The 16290-nt window shown below is 53.7% G+C and overlaps 7 protein-coding genes across 7 annotated transcripts; 3 read left to right on the top strand and 4 right to left on the bottom strand.

Annotated features, from left to right (window-relative positions):
• Window positions 1-1676: 1676 nt before the first annotated feature.
• Window positions 1677-2762, bottom strand: J4E87_002225 (uncharacterized protein; the record flags this gene model as incomplete). Its single annotated transcript, XM_049373863.1, has 3 exons — window positions 1677-2477; window positions 2530-2627; window positions 2684-2762. The coding sequence occupies 3 exons, from the start codon at window positions 2760-2762 to the stop codon at window positions 1677-1679; spliced, it is 978 nt and encodes a 325-aa protein (XP_049236003.1).
• A 638-nt stretch (window positions 2763-3400) lies between these two features.
• J4E87_002224 (uncharacterized protein) lies at window positions 3401-5328 on the bottom strand (the record flags this gene model as incomplete). Its single annotated transcript, XM_049373862.1, has 4 exons — window positions 3401-4150; window positions 4200-4945; window positions 5021-5116; window positions 5178-5328. 4 exons carry the CDS (start codon window positions 5326-5328, stop codon window positions 3401-3403), a joined length of 1743 nt encoding a protein of 580 aa, XP_049236002.1.
• Window positions 5329-8233: 2905 nt separating this feature from the next.
• On the top strand, window positions 8234-8777 carry J4E87_002223 (uncharacterized protein; the record flags this gene model as incomplete). Its single annotated transcript, XM_049373861.1, has 2 exons — window positions 8234-8311; window positions 8358-8777. The coding sequence occupies 2 exons, from the start codon at window positions 8234-8236 to the stop codon at window positions 8775-8777; spliced, it is 498 nt and encodes a 165-aa protein (XP_049236001.1).
• A 704-nt stretch (window positions 8778-9481) lies between these two features.
• Window positions 9482-10759, top strand: J4E87_002222 (uncharacterized protein; the record flags this gene model as incomplete). Its single annotated transcript, XM_049373860.1, has 3 exons — window positions 9482-9951; window positions 10010-10653; window positions 10704-10759. The coding sequence occupies 3 exons, from the start codon at window positions 9482-9484 to the stop codon at window positions 10757-10759; spliced, it is 1170 nt and encodes a 389-aa protein (XP_049236000.1).
• A 1386-nt stretch (window positions 10760-12145) lies between these two features.
• Window positions 12146-12849, bottom strand: J4E87_002221 (uncharacterized protein; the record flags this gene model as incomplete). The annotated part of the gene is made up of 3 exons (XM_049373859.1): window positions 12146-12391; window positions 12441-12605; window positions 12655-12849. 3 exons carry the CDS (start codon window positions 12847-12849, stop codon window positions 12146-12148), a joined length of 606 nt encoding a protein of 201 aa, XP_049235999.1.
• A 917-nt stretch (window positions 12850-13766) lies between these two features.
• Window positions 13767-15178, top strand: J4E87_002220 (uncharacterized protein; the record flags this gene model as incomplete). Its single annotated transcript, XM_049373858.1, has 2 exons — window positions 13767-14953; window positions 15025-15178. 2 exons carry the CDS (start codon window positions 13767-13769, stop codon window positions 15176-15178), a joined length of 1341 nt encoding a protein of 446 aa, XP_049235998.1.
• Window positions 15179-15811: 633 nt separating this feature from the next.
• Window positions 15812-16213, bottom strand: J4E87_002219 (uncharacterized protein; the record flags this gene model as incomplete). The annotated part of the gene is made up of 2 exons (XM_049373857.1): window positions 15812-16081; window positions 16142-16213. 2 exons carry the CDS (start codon window positions 16211-16213, stop codon window positions 15812-15814), a joined length of 342 nt encoding a protein of 113 aa, XP_049235997.1.
• Window positions 16214-16290: the final 77 nt, after the last annotated feature.

Here is a 16290-nt window from a genome sequence, read left to right as displayed (position 1 = left end):
TCGTACGATGAGGTGTCGCCTCGTTATCCTGGCATGATGGTGGTTTCGGCAATGCCTTGCGTGGTCCCAATCGCCCGTCCCTGGAGACCTTCCTGGTGTCCAAACAGTTCGCAACCCCCTCATCCGACTTCGGCCGCCTTCTCCTTATTGTGTTCGAGTAGCTCAACCTTACACTGATCGCTCGCCGTGGCTCCAGGGGTGGTGTAGCCTGTGCTTCAAAGCCGCCGGGAGGTGCTGTCTGGGACTTCTTCCTCAATCGTGGCCGATCTATCATGCTCTCATCGTTGGCCCAGCTTTCTCTCCATAGTCTCTCCTCATCTCTGAGCGTCGGTGACGTTACTCTGATTGTTGGTCTTACTGGCGACTCTAACTGCGTCGGCGAAGGAGGTGATCTCGGTGGGGTCCGTTGTTGCAGAGCGGCTTCGTTGTCTTCTTCTGCTGCTTGGTCTTCCGACGAATAAGAGGAGGGTGAGAACATTAAATCCCAGAGTCCGTCGTACATGCCTATGCTGATGTCGCTCGTAGGGCGGCCTGCGAAGTTTGCAGACGGCAGCATCTCGACAGGCATGTCATAGTAATCTTCTGCATTATGTGCCATATTGCAACGATGATAATTAGAAGTGCAGAAGAGAACCAACAGATGCACATACACACACCTCGATGACGATAGCGTTGCTTAAAGGCTCCCTTTGTCTACACATGGCTGCACTGATCCTGCTGTTGCACAGACAGAGGCGGGAATGCATTCCGATATTTTGGAGGACAAAGAAAGGCATCCGTTTGGGGCGAAGCGCGTACATACACCTAGACTGGAAGTTCTCTATCCGCCAACATCAAGTCCGTAGCCCCGAACCTGATCAAAGCTGCTTACATTGGGGGTAGATTCCCGGGCTATAATCCTCTTTCAGCCCGAAATCGCCCCTTGCATATGCGCAGTCGCCGAGCCTCATCAGCACAACCACCAACGCGATCCTCAATAACCGGAACATTTTCCACATGCACGCCGTCTATTTTCAGATGCCCTGCATATGCATGCGCTCATGACATCTTCCTTGAACCGTGTGACGTTATTTGAGGTATCGTTTATGTGCTACGTTTTCTGTATTGTCTAGCCTTGAGTGGATATTCACGATGGTAAGGAGTTGCAGATATCTATTTTGCCTTGAAATCCTCCTTGTAGGTTGCTTTCTAGTAATCCAGTTTCGTAGAGTACAATGCGTTCGTCTGCGTAGATGTGTACATTGTCTTACATACTTTTAATTCGTTACAGTAGAATACCATGCTGCATACGTGATGGGACATAATTATATCATGCTCTTGTGTCAATTCCTCTTTTCGAATTTCAACTTACTTATGACAATGTACAGTATCCAAAGATGCCTTCAGACCGCGGGAGTCTTACCCAGCGATCCTGCGCCCGCGCCCAGCATGTGCAGACATGAATTGATAAATTGCCTGTTCATAGACAACACCTAGCAAATCGTATGAGAACCAAGCGGCCTTATGTACTCGGATATTAAGCCACTATGTTGCTCAAAGGTACGAACAAAGACGAGCGAAAAGATGTATTCATACGAATCATTACATTTACTTATGTATTAACGCCAGTCTTTGACACCAGATATGCTTTGCCGTAGACACCCACTTTTATCATCACGAAGAGAGCCGTCTCCAGCTCACAACATGGGAGTCTCCTCCCTCTCGCCAATGACGTTTAGGAAAGCAGTGTGTACATGGCCAGTCAAGTCACTGGCTTGCAGCGACCTGCCCATTTCCTTGAACGCCAGCTTCGAGCACTCCCTAGTGATGCATGATCCACCATACGCCGCAAGAGCAAGCGTCTCGCTCCTTGACATCTCAGTGCCAATGTCCCAGATCTTGTCGTGGTATGCTTTCCTGTATGCCAACAGGGTCGCCAGACTGCCGGTGAGAGTGTCACCTTGGCCACCAGAGCGCTTCAAGCCACCCTCGCCCTCGGACACGAGTGTGTGCGAACCGTTGGAAATGTAGTCCTTGGCGCCCTTCTGAATGATGGTCACACCGCCGAATGCCTTTGACAGCTTGGCGCACAGCTCTGAGGGATCGCCTTCGTCGACGTTTACGCCCTTGGCCTTGGCTAGCCTTGCAAACTCGACAACGTTGGGTGTGAGAATGCATTCAGTGCAGCCGTCCACGAGTTCTGGCCTTGTCTGAGCGAGGTAGAGGCCGTCGGCGTCCAGCACAAATGGGATGCCCTGTTTTCTTGCCTCCTGGATGACCTGTGCGCAGGTTTCTTGCATGAGTTCATCGCGACCAAGACCGGGACCAATGACAATGACGTGGAGACGTGATAGCATGGCTACTACTTCCGAGGTGATGCTGTCTGCGCTTTCGGACTTGGCGAGGTTCTTCGATTGACGCATGTATGGGTGTACCATGAGGTTGGGAGAGTATGTCTTGATTACCGCACCGGCGCCGGGTTCGCAAATTACATGGGACTGCAGCCAGGTGAGTACGTTGTCTGACATGGGTTGATCTGGATATTCCTACCATGTCGCAACCTAGCTTTGCGGATGCCATAGCAGAAAAGTAAGGCGCACCAGTGTAGTCTTCACTGCCACCAATGACAGCTACACGACCCAATTGACCTGTTCGAATACATTAGAATCCACGTCGGGGGCTAGTATCATAGATAGTTCCTTACCTTTGTGAAAGCTCTCAAGCATGGGCGGTACCATGTTGTAGACCTTCTTGAGCAGGTCTTTTCTAGTTGCGCTGGCCATCTTGAAATAGTGTTCAGGGTGTTGGTTGATGTATTGAGTGTTTTTACGACAAGAAGTATCGAGTTTCAATTGTTGTTAATGGCTGTGAGGAGCTTTGCGCGGCTATGGTTTTGTTATGGAGCTCAACGAGCGAAGAGTACGTCATAATGATAGCGGGGCATCCATTGCTCCACGCGATGCGCGCGCCACACATTACCATGATATATGCGTGGAGAGAACAAAGATATGAAAAGTAGTCAATCTGATCACTGTCGGAAACAGCAGTGGCATATTCAAGAGGTAATTCTAAGTGTTATCGATTGCTAAGACAGTCTCTTACTCCGCTAAAGCTCACTAATCTCTGAGAACCTATGAAAGAAGACGCATGTCGCAAAGAATAAGCCCGCGTCTTCTCATCGGACCCCAATAACCCTGCTTGTTCAGCACTATATGTATATACACCGATGACCCCTGTCGTCCAAATACGAAAACTGGTGCGCCAGCTGTAGAGATAGCCGAACGCGTTTTGTTAGGGCATGCTCATACCAACCATCGCAAGCCGTTGCGCTTCAGTATTGCAGTCAGGTTACTGCAGAAAGACGACCGCAACCGAGCCGAAGACGCCAGTTCCTTGCTCATTGCTCATGAGCGCGCCGCGTTTAGGTGGACGCATCATCCGTTGCCGCAGCAGCAGTCTCAGGCTCAGCAGTCGCCTTCTCGACGCCTTCTGCGCTCTTTTCAGCCTCTTCTTGCGCTGCAGGCGCATCCTTGATGACCTCTTTGTCGGCTTCCGACATTTGCACATCGCCATCCTCGTCAGCGGTCTTGGTAACGGCGGCATCGGTATTAGCATCGTCCTTCTTATCTTCCTCTGTGGTCTTCTCAGCAGACGGCGCCTCGTCTTTGGCAGACTCAGACTTCTCCCGATCTTCGCTCTTGACGCCGTTGGCAGCAGCAGCCTCAGGCTCAGACGCCAGAGCAGGGGTCCACTTGGACAGAAGATCACTGGAGCGCTGCTTGAAGTGGTACTCGTCCTCCATCGGAATAGTTTCAAGCTTCTGAATTGCCCTCAGTACCTTGTGCACCTTGGTCTTCCTTATGACATCGGCCTCCAGATCCTCGTGAGCCTCAAGCTGCTTCAGGTACTCGTCCATGCTCGTCATGTCCTCGTCTTTTGGTTTCTGGTCGCGCGAGAGGAAGCCCTTTTGCAAGCGATGACGGAGGTAGAGAACTTGCTTCTCGCGCTTCACTAGCCGCTCCTCTTCAGTCATAGGAGCCTCCTCTGGTGTTTCGGGCGCAGCTTCCTCACTCGCTTTCTTCTTAGACTTGGGCTCCTTCTTGGGTTTCGCGGCCGATGCGGCCTTTGGTGTCTTGCCAGTCGTCAACTTGATCTTGGGAGTCTTTACAGCCTGTAAGCAAATTAGAGTGCGTAAATCGACGGGTATATGCGGCGCATACCTTCTCGTTCTCGCCATCGCTCTGATCATCCTTCTTGCGCTTCTTAGTGGCCTTCGCCTTCTTTGCAGGGGCAGCATCGTCGCCAGCTTCTCCCATCTCAACGTCTTCTGAGTCGTCAGGGGCTGTGCTTTTACGCTTGGCTGACTTCTCAGCCTTCTCCTTCTTCTTTTGCTCCTTCTGCTCCACGTCTTCTTGCATCGCAGATTCGTGGGCAGCCAGCATCTCCTTGAAGTGTGCCAGATCGTGACCCTCAGCCGCGATTTGATACGCTTCCCAGAGCTGCTTGTTCTTCTTGCCTTGGTTGCTGGACTCCACGTCCTTCTTCACCTCCTCGATGTCGAATGATAACAGCTCAGTGTTGACCTGCCATGCGAATTCGTTGGTGCCCAGGAACATGACCGGGTACCTCCGATCCTTAGCGTTTTTGCCGCCCTCGAGAAAGTCTTCGCGATATGTACCGTCAATGCGCTTAGCACTGACAGGACGTTTGCTAAGCAGCGACTCTGGGAGCATTTGTTCATCGCAAACAATGACTGGCCATGGCTGGTAACCCCGCATGGCGACCATGAACATGTCACCAGGCGAGACATTCAAACGCAGCTCCGGGGGCGGCTTCTTTCCCTTCTTAGCCGGTGTCTTCTTCTTGTGCTCGGGGACACCTGCGCCTGATTTGCGCTTGCCGTTGGCAGCCTTCTTCGGTGCTGGAGTGCCATTCGTTGCTGGCGCGTCGGAGGCAGGGGCGGCATCTGAGATAATAGGTTAGTACGCGATTGTAATACGCTGGTAGCCCGAGGCTCGAAATCAAGCATGGCTGGACTTACCTGCGTCGTCGCTGGCCGTGGTTGGCTCTGCCTGCGCGTCAGCAGTGACGTCTTCCTTCGCGGCATCGTCTTTTTGAGCAGCGTCGTCTTCGGGAACTAGTTCGCGATCGCGTTAGCTACTGCGCCCTGTAGATTTTACGAGCAGGCTATTGGTTACCTTCGGCGACACCTGAGGTGGCTATGACACCGTCCTCAGCCGGCTTGGCCTCAGCGACAGCAGGCTCTGCAACAGCGTCTGAAGAACGCGTCGGCAACTCAGCAGTGTTGGTGGTGTCCGCAGACACGGGTGGGTTGGCCTCGTCCGCCATTGTGCGAGTCGAGCTCACGCTTGTACGATGTCGTGTCGACGCGTAAGGGAGGCGCAGATTCGCGAATTACCTCGTCGATGTGTCGGGCGCGATGGCAGTGTCGCGTGATTGATGGTCGACCGGGTAGATCGATGGTGCGCGGTGGGTGAGGTGGTTGGGTCGTATTGTGGTGGTGTGGGGAGGGCAAGAAAGAAGAGATCGGAGACGCAACTCTTGAACTTTCCAGCGACGCCAGGCGCAGCACGTGACGTTCTTCGGCCTGCACGCACCACACGAGCTATCGCGTTCGAAAAAGCGCGAGGTAATTGGGAATCGTTCGTTTAGGCACCGGTGAAGTTTTGGTAATGTTGCAGCACGTGTGGCGTGTTTGCTGCGTCGTGGGAGGTTTCGCGCGATGCGATGACTTGGGTCCGTGCAGGAGTACAGCCCTGAGAGCAGCCGCGCCTCCGGCCAAGCAAACCCACTGTTCTGATACTTGTGCACGAAGCTTGCTGATGATGCGAAAGTGACGGTTTTTCCACGTCGGCGCAGCTCTTTCGATTATGCCTTTCTCGCTTTGTTGGGCTACGGTGAGCGGTCGATCGGCTGTGACTGAGAAGCCGCCACTGACGAGCTAGACGAATCCCTCGAGGTAAGAGCGCAGGCCGATGGAAGCGACACTTGTTGAGACCACCTTTCCCAGCTCTTTCTCGTTCTGTGAGGTCAGTGTGCTCGTCGCTAGAAGATGACGCTCGTGTTGCGACGATGGTGAGATATGAGCGGCTAAGTTGCGTGGCACCAAGTGAGAACGCTGAGCTGCGGGGTTTTGGACGTGCTCAGGGTAGGCTTGTCAGGGTATTTTGCATTTCGGTTACTACTAGAACATCGTCAGCTTAAGTATTGTTGAATTAAGATAAAACAAAGAAACACTCACCGTAGTCTAGCCTGCACTTTACCAAAATTCCGGATCTTACCATCGAGACAAAGCCAACGACCCTGCCAGCTCCATTGTCCCCTATGCCTTCGCAACCTATCTCCTGCGCGACAACTCTAGCTGCGCAGTCATAATTGGATGTAGATGAATACATTGCCTTGATTAGATGAGATGGCCAGGGTTTGAGGGCGCATTCGAGCTGGCGTCATGGACGTTTGGTACATCGGCCTTGATGAAGTACACCGCGACGTCTCCAAGGCCCTTCAGTAATACCTTGTAGTATGATAGATGAAATCAGTAAACCCCACCATTAGGGACCGACCATCATGCTGTGTCAGTCCCAAGACGAGTGAAGCCTTGTTGTTCCTCGGATCTACTTTTAGGGCATCATGAGCTCGATAACCTGGCTGCGTACTTCAATACAGGCCGGTTCATACGTCACTGTATCCCTGTACAGATCGCACAAGTTCCATCTCTTTACCGAATTCTCAGACGTGTCTTTCTCTAGTGAGTGAAGGCGTAATGAAAATGAAGATGCCCTGTACAGAGTTGGAAAGGTAACAGCAGTGGGACTCTGCGTACGATATGCATGGAAAGTATGCATCGGAGAGGATCTGTAACCAACTCAAATACGGGATAAGAGCGCAATCATGCCCGTGCCAATGGCCACAATCATGAGCCTCGACAGTGGTATTCGAAACCACACTGCGAGACCTAGAAATGGCCATGCTCCCGTACTGTCTGGATCACCTCGTAGAACCCGGGGATGAATAAGGTATGCATATCTGTTACGCATGACAAATTTCCTAGAAAAGGATACAGGGTCAGTAGTATCTTCAGTCAGGATTGAAAATGGTCCCTCCTAGGTGGAAGGCTTCCCCAGATTGTCATGGTCCGAGACGGGGGTGGCCCGTATCCGCGCGATTATCGATAAGCCTGCATCTGCCGTCTCTTGTGTAATGCCCACGGCGGTAACACGGTTGTATATCGCTTCCAGGTGTAAACCCATGCTTGACCATTGTCTGATGATGCGATATCGTGCAAATGCTGTGAAGCAAGATGGCTTGCTTTCTATCGCGTCGAGTAACTCTGTCACCGGCAGTGTTCCCTTTTTGGACATGTGCGAAGCAATGCCGAGAGACCCAATACGAAAAAATGTCCCCTGTTGTGGTATGCGATGATGATGATCATGATGGTTGTCGCGACCTGTGGACATAAAGCGCCCCGACAAGAGGCCTCGTCAAAGCGGCTTTCGCAGAGCCAAGGCACGGGGGCCAGCACCAGGCCAGCGTCGAGGCCCCAGACATACGGCCTCCATATCCATCAATGCCTTCGTTCGGTGTGGTTACTAGTGCGATGTATGCGATTGTCGTTCGTCCGACCGGTTTACGTGGGCGATCGAGGGGCAGTGGTGCGCTGGTAGTGCCATCGTGTGGTCGTCGTGCGGTACATAAATAGTAAGAGTACAGAGCGGATATCCGAGATCTGCACACGAATAATGCAAGATATCCGCTTGCTCGCGATGTGAGGGCGTTGATGGTGTTCGAAGCGGGCGGCTCCCACGAGCGAGACCTGTGGTTGTCGCTAGTGGACCGCCCATCACGTGTACCTTTAAGCGCTGCAAAACCATGTGTGCCCTAAGAAGAGCCGCAGCCTGAAAGTCCAATCTGGTCACGAAGACCAAGCCGACACGTGAAGGATGTAGCATGGAAAGTGCATTAGTCGGGACGATCAGACGGCAATGTCGAGGGTGCAATCAGGATACCTGCGGCCGTACCTGGGTAGGCTTACGCAGGTGCTTGCAGGCCGGCTAGAACGTCTGTCATACGTTCTGAAACACACAGGTACTGCAAAAGCCTTACCCGCTAGAGCCCGGTCCGCGCATGCTGCAATTACTAGCGCATGGCCATCGAGGACCCGGCGATCTGCATCCCTAGCTTTCCTCTGAAAGTTGCGTAACAAACATCCCCGCAATATCTTCCCACCAGAACAATGGCAGCTGAAGCGCCCACCGCCAACGGCACCTCTACCAGCGACTACCAAGCACTATGGGCGGACAAATACCGTGGTGTATGTATGCTCGATTACCCAGCATGCCAGGTCTAACGACCCGCAGGCCACCGTAGAAGACCTTGACCCCCCGCCTGCGCTGTCCATTCAGCCCTCGGACCCCATATCATGGGCCCTCATGTCCGGTCTTGAGCGCGACTACACACACCTCACAGTCATCTCGCAAACGAACCGCGCCCTACTCGGCTACATCAGCATCCCGCATCTCCAGCAACTCCTCAAAGACGGTAAAGTCAAGGACAGCGACCCAGTTGAGGCTGCCATGCACAAGTTCCAACGTCGCGGCAGGCGATACAAGGTCATCACCACCGAGACGCCCTTGGAAGAGCTCGAGGAGTTCTTTGCCGGCGGGGTAGACGGAAGCGGGAAGCAGGAATTTGCCGTAGTGACAGACGCGAGCAGGAAGTTCGTCCTGGGCGTGGCTACACGGGCGGATCTAGAAAACTTTGCGAAGAGGAGGGCATAAGCTGGCTTGGGATGCTCAGTGATGGGCAGTGGAATAACCTCACAGGATGCATTGGCAGGCGTTTATCTGGTATACCCTATGGCAATGCTACGGAAGCTCAATTCAACACGGCTTGAAGGACAATGATCCTCAGAAAGTAGTCATCTACGACACAGGTAGCCTCTGGGCTGTTGCGAAAGCTGGATATACACATCGTTGCGCCGTACAGCTTAAGTTAGAAACTACAGAAAAGCATATACAGATCTCAGTAGTAGGGAAAGCGACACATGCTCTTTCAGAATATTATAAATACGTGTTTGCAGTACCCAGGCCTATCCGGCCTTGCGACAGCGCCAGAGGTAGCGATGATCTCTAGCCTGTCCACGCTGCACTAATACCTAAAGATGTGTACAAGACCATGTCCCGTAGATCATATCTGTGCAACCTTACTCGATTATGTTAAATCTCCTTAATCTTTACATGGCCGTTTCTCGCGCGAGGTGAACCTTCGACTCCCCCACACGTCATGGTAGACGGCAATACCACTTGCTGACTCATGTCCTCACATTCCCGATCCATGGTCGCCATGCGCAAACCGCATTCTCGGGTTCCCCACACACCGGAAGGTAGAGCGATGGCTCCGCATGGTTTTTTGGGTTGAACATTCCTGGACGCAAAAGTCCTCAACATAAACTTTTTCTTTCTCTGCATACTCCATCGCTGGCATGCTCGCACCTTCCTTTCGCATGCGCAGTAGACCCCTCCTCCAGCACCAACTATCACAAGCCTGGAGACTAGCACAACGAAAGTCGCCTGTAATCGTCTTCCCGCAACGTTCGAGATGGTATTCTCAGCAAGCGTCCAAAGCGCAAACGGGCGCTGGCACGACTACGCCTGTTCCTGATAACGCCGAGCCACCCAAGTCCAAGTTGCCATTCTACTTCGAGGCTGGATATGCGCTCTTCGCAAAGAGGCCTTCGCGGCCGTTTCCCCCGCCTTTCCTGTCGCTGCCTTCAACGAGTTTCTCTGAGCCCCTGAGTACGCACAACAAGAGTCGCGATCGCCGACCGACTGTCAACGGACAGATGATAAGAGGTGTCACAAACGGGGACGATGCGGTGCTAGTCAGTGAGAGCTTCATTGCAGCGAACGACGGCGTGGGCGCATGGGCAACAAGAGAAAAGGGTCATGCTGCGTAAGTCGCGTGCCGTATGGTCGCTACAAGACGTACAAGTGCTAACCATACTCTGCAGTCTATGGTCCCGCCTAATCGCCCATTTCTGGTCCCTCGAAATCGAGAGCGCATCCTACTCCTCCACCTCACCTCCAAACCCCGTCACATACCTCCAGACCGCATACGAACTCACAAAGCAAGCGACCTCCTCGCCCAACGAATGGCACGGGACGACCACCGCTTGCGGAGCGCTTCTCGGTGCAGACAACGAGCAACCCGACCACCCCTTACTCTACGTAACGCAACTAGGCGATTCCCAGATCCTTGTCATACGACCGAGTAGTAAGGAGGTTATATACAAAACGCAAGAGCAGTGGCACTGGTTCGATTGTCCACGGCAGTTAGGGACTAATAGTCCAGACACGCCAGACAACAACGCAGCCATGGATTGTGTAGAAATCCAAGAAGAAGATGTCGTCCTGGCAATGTCGGATGGCGTAGTAGACAACCTGTGGGAACATGAAATCGTGGAAAACATCTGCGAGAGCATGGAGAAGTGGAATGGTGACAAGGAGAAAGACGCGGAAGATCAGACTTATGCTGATGGCATGCAATTTGTAGCGCAGCAGCTGGTCAATGCTGCGAGAGAGATTGCTCAAGACCCGTTTGCTGAGAGTCCGTATATGGAGAAGGCCATTGATGAGGGCTTGTCTATTGAAGGAGGTACGTACAGCTAGCTGCATGGACTCGGCACTTTGCTGACGATACTCTAGGTAAACTTGACGACATTAGCGTCGTAGCTGCACAGTGTAAACGGCGCAAAGGATGAAGTCACGAAACGCGGTTTGAATGACTGAACTTCTGCAAAAGACTACAGGTCTCACCACGCGCCGATGACCCCGGAAGGCACTAAGGTTCCGCTCTGGCCACGGAAGGCCACATGGCAAGGCCATGGAAATGTACCGGATCACAGGTCACACCTTGTACCTCCGCGAACGGCCCTGCACGCATGCGTTACTGTGTCATAGCGTCGCAGCGCCACACCAAAGCCAGCGACGTATATCGCGCCGAGAAGCCGTATACTAGTATCTACGCGAAAACCGCGAAGAAGTATGCGATACACCGCATTGATATCAGAGACGTAGTAGAAGGGATGATTGGAAATGAATGCTCAGGGTTGCGATATGTAAAACGGTCTAGAGTACAAATGACCATCGGAATATTAATGGGCGTAGTTGCAGTACAGACATTCTCTATCCATCCGTGTCATCATGTTTTGAGGTCCTCCATGGCGCGTGGGCAAGGATGTGATTCAAGCATTTAGTGGAAAGCAGCGATTGAACCGATCATAGTCGCCTTTTCCTTTGCTTTTCAGATGTGAATGGTAGGGACTGGCATCGATCGTATGCTCTCTTCACTGGGCGGCACCGCCAACACCGCTTCGCTTCTGCATAGGAAGAACGCGGTCCCGTTAAGCATGCCTTGCAGAGAGCGTGCTTATAGACAGCCTATGACTTGGGAGTACCCTCTCCACGAGCCGGTGACCCTGTGGGTGAGCGAGTGACACGACGTCTAGCCCTACCGGTTTTGCTGCGAGAACGTGACCTGCTAGAGCTAACGGATCGTTTACGCTTCTTGATGTCGGCACGAGAGCCGTTTGAGTCAGCCCCAGACGAAGTAGAACGTCTGCGCCGCCGCGGTCGTGCAGGGCTTATAGACATAGAGCTCGATGGGGAGCGACGCCGGCGGCGGGGAGGAGTTCGTGAACGTGAACGTGATCGCAGCCTGGGTGCTGGTGAGCTCGACTTGTTTCTGACTGGTGGGGAACTAGATCGCGAAATGGGCCTGGGTGGCCTCCTGCTGTCCCGGCTTCGAGACCGGTCTCTCCTTCGTCTTGCAGGTGGAGACTTGCTACGGGAAGGAGACCGACGACGCGCACGACGAGGAGGAGATCTTGAACGGTCAGCTGACGGTGAACGCCGCGGTCGACGTCGTGGTGGTGGAGATCGAGAGGGTTCTGACGATGGTGAGCGACGTGTACGACGAGCTGGTGGAGATGCAGAACGACTGCCCGAGGGTGAGCGACGACGCTCGCGAGATCTGTCGCGACGGCCTCCACGACCACGACCACGACCTCCTCCAGGTATGTAGACATCGCGCTCGCGATTCGGTGGGGAGGGTCTTCGTCTCCTGTCACATGTCAGCGGTCTTAATTTTAAGCGTAGAGGCCTAGAACATACGGTGGTGATCTTGAGTCGCGATCGCGACGCGGAAGTCCTCTGTCAAAGTCCCTTCCACGTCCCCTACGATCACTACCACGGTATCGTCCTCCTCCTCCGCCACGGCCACGTTCAGGGCCACGCTCGGGTCGTTCCGGACGCTCGCTCTGACGGAACGAGTCGATCATAGCGTTCTGCGCTTGTTCTTCGGCACGACGAGCATCGGCAGCAGCCTTGGAAAGCTATGAGTTGTCAGCGATGGTAATTGAGCAAGCCTCCGGCCTAACTTACCTGCTCCTGTTGCAATTCGGCTTTCTTCGCTTCGAGCAATTCTCGGGGCACACCCATGGGACTATCCTGCGCACTCAGCATGAGATCCCATAGTTCTTTGCAGAAAGGTGCGGTCTCCTTGTTGAGGAAGCCCGTGAGCTGAATCTGGATTTCCTTGATTTTGGGCTGCGTCTGTCAGCAAACATTCCGTTGTGTCAACTGGAGGGTGACTGACAAATTGATTCTGCTCAATGAGATTGTAGCACGTCTCGACCACAATATCGTCTTCGTCACCGAGGATAGTGGTGATCCTGTTAGCAATCCACTTCTTCATCAGGTCGATGTTGACTTTCTCGATGTCGACCTTCTTGTCAAACTCGGGAGGGAACTTTGTCGCCTTGAGGCGCTTCTGATCGATGCTGAGCGCCATGTTGAGGACTTGAGATAGTATGCAGTTGCAAGAGTAATGGGGTGACGCGTGTGCGGGAAGACGAGTTCGCGACAGTGAAAGCTGGAGCTCGGGCGGGCCCATCTGCGGGCTTGGCGGCAACCTCCGGGAATTACGTCGTTCATGCAGGTACGACCGACGCTAACGCTGTCGTAACCCGTCTCAACCCTCACGCTTTCCCTGCCACCCGTGGACATCTTGAACTCGAACACTGCAAGCCGCGATTCGCGGCATATACTGCGTTGTTGCGAGCGTCCCACCTCACACAAGAAGAAACCGAATACGTCTCGAGCCTACATTGACGTTGGGTCACCTACTTTGCATGTTTTCAACCTGATGTAGGCTCTACAGTGTTTAGATTTTTCCCTGAACAAGGTGGTACACTCGAAATACAAGGCCTTGCTATTGTAGCGATGAGTCTGCTGTACTCCCCTTCGAAGAACATCCCCAGAAGCAGCCTCCTCGGCATCTGCCCCTCGTCCTCCAGCAATCCACGGCATCCCAGCAGCAGGAATGGCTCCTGCTCTTCCTCCAGCAGTAGCAACGATAACCATGATAACGCGCCCCTACCTTCCTACCTCACGCGGCATATCCAGCTCGGCTTCTCCCCCCACGTCGCTGCGCTCATAAACTCAGCAGTTCAAGTTGGGAAAGGCTGAACGCGTACTTGCTGTATTTACGCATCTCTTCCTGCCGTCACTCAATCGGGATGTTTGGGTCAAGGCTTCTCTTTCTGTTCCGGAGTCAAGCTATCTCGATCAAATAGGATCTGGCTACAACCATCCACTTACCTGGGCCAGCATACCATTTTCTCCCGCGTCCAATCTCACCGCTCGAATTGCTTCTCACAGCCCCTCCTTAGCAGCTTTCGTCTATCATTAATTCCATTCGCACTTGTCATGGCGGGCCAAGCTGCGGCTTCGGACGTGTCTCCTGTGGAGCAACCCGAGAATCGTACCAAGCCCAAACGTCCTCACAAGCCTGCGAAGCCCGGACATCATGGCAGGCCCGTACCACCACTGCCTGTCGAACCGCCTCCTAACCCATATCCTGAAGACACCGATACAGCTGCACCTGAGCCAGATGATGAGCCAGAACCGCCGGAACTTGATTTCAAACCTCCTCCCAATCCACCCGAGGAGGGCCCTGGTGAAGCTCAGACTGATGGACCTGCTGAAGAGGCACCTGAAGCTACCCCAGCTGAGCCTGCAGCTGAGCCTGAAGCTGAGCCTGAAGCTGCGCCTGAAGCTGAGCCTGAAGCTGCGCCTGAAGCTGCGCCTACCCCGGATCAACCTCCCGCAGATCCTGCACCTGAGCCGGATGCAGAACCTGAAGTTGCCGCCGAAGAACCAGCAGCAGACCCACCAGCTGAAGAGCCTGAAGCTGCAACCGAACCTCCTGAGCCTGTAGAGGAACCCCCTGAAGAAAAGCAGTCTGAACCTGTCGCTGAACCAACACCTGACGCCGCGCCAGAAGAGCCAGCAGCACAGCCTCCAGCTGAAGAGCCCGAAGCTGCTCCTGCTCCACTCCAGCGTTCGGCAGATCCTGCACCTGAACCTGTCCCCGAGGAGCCGACAACAGAGCCACCAGCTGCAGAGCCCAAAGTTGAAACACCCGAGGAGGCTACATCAACAGAACCTGAGCCGGAAGCAGAGCCAACGTTGCAGGTGCCTGCTACAGAGCCCGTTGAGACAGCACCCGTAGAGCCTCTACCACCAGCTGCCGAGTCTGAATCTACGCCCGCGCCTGTCGAGAGTGCAGCCGAACCGGAAGCACCATCTGAACCAGTTCCGGAAGCACCATCTGAACCAGTTCCAGATGCACCAACAGAACCTCCACCCGCACCACCTGTCGCGGAAGAGCCCGAGGCAGCACCGGCGGCTGAACCTGAGGTTGCACCGGTGTCTAGGGCAGTAGAGTCAGAAGCACCAGCAGAAGCAGCACCCGAACCGGAAGCAGCACCTGCATACACTGCCGCAGAGACCGAAGACCTGCCTCCTCAGCCTCCAGAAGCGCCAGCGCCGGAACCGGCACCGTCTGTAGCAGAAACGGAAGCACCAGCCCCTTCCGTAGCCACTACTGCCACGTGAGTACACTAGCTCCTCCTCCGATATCGCTATACTACACTACCGTTATTTTCATACTAACATCCACCAGCAAAACCCGTAAACGCGACAAAGTCAAGCTTCTCGCAGCAATGCGCGCACCGCCCGAGTCCGTCCCTATAATGGTGCTTCTTCGCCAGAAGAAGAAGGCTGGTGAGGATGTCAAGGCCATTGCCGATGCCATGCTCGCGGCTGCGGGATCTTGAAGTGAATTGGAAGATTGGTATTTGGATCGTGGTGGTGAACTTCAAGTCTCCCTAAGAATTCCCTCTACCTGGCTTTGACTACCTATCTCTATGTAGATGCTACTCGTAGCTTAATTCCATCATTACCATTGTCTTCATTCACGTGTAACGCCTCTTCTCTGCTCCATACCGTACATGATAAAGATCAAACTCATCGTAGCATGCTCTTCTTTACCGACTACAACTCGTGTAATAGGGTTGCTGTGTTGATACAAAAGTAGCCCAGACGGCTACAACTCCCTGGAACCCTCCGCAAAGTCCTTCCATCTATCGATGTAGACTGCAGTACACGAGATGCACCTGGTGTCTCCTGTTCAGATTCTGTGTTGTGTACTGCAACTCCGCGCAAGAAGTTACTAATGACATGAAGCGACGTGTAAGTAGATATCACAATGTCTCACTCCGTCTTGACGTTCCCATCCATTCCGCCTCCTCAATACCCAGCGCACAAGCTCTGCTATCGACCCTGACCCCAGACAAGGCTCGCTCTTGACCTTCGCCGCAGAGTCCCATCTTCTCGCGCTGGGCTTCCCCCAGCACTTCTCTATGCTTGCACTCATAGTATTGTAGTTCCATCCTCAACCCCAACCCTCTTCACCCCCCAACAGCCTTCCTAACCAAACTCCTCGCTTCCTCCAGGCCTCTGCCCAACTCGCCCCTCTTATGCGCCTCCTTGACCTCGTAGTGGAATTTCAGCAGGTCTTTTGCGCGCTTCAGCTCTGGGTCTTGCTCCTCGTCCACCATTGTTGTCGACGTTGGGTCTGTTATTGGTGTCTTTGCGCCGGCATCGTGAGAGGATGGGAGTGATGTGGAGGTAGAGGTGTTCGAGTGCGCGGATACGAGGGCGAGTGCTGCGGCGGGGTCCTACAGTCGAAGTCGTGTTAGACAGGGTACAGGTTTGCTGGTGTAGGAAGGGTGACGTACACAGACGCGCAGGGAGACTAGGTCAGACAGTATTTCCGCGAGTTGCATTGTGTTTCCTTGGGTTTGCGCCATATCTGCTATTGCTGACGGGAAGCTTGGTCCGTTGTGTTTGGTAACAGCTGTGTAATGCAGCGTGGGCGGGTTCTGAT

This window comes from Alternaria ethzedia (genome assembly GCF_023757985.1).
Source record: "Alternaria ethzedia strain BMP 0044 chromosome Unknown scaffold_4, whole genome shotgun sequence".
Classification (NCBI taxonomy): Eukaryota; Fungi; Ascomycota; class Dothideomycetes; order Pleosporales; family Pleosporaceae; genus Alternaria; species Alternaria ethzedia.
Note: the sequence above shows the minus strand (reverse complement) of the source record. Positions and strands in the feature narration are given on the sequence as shown.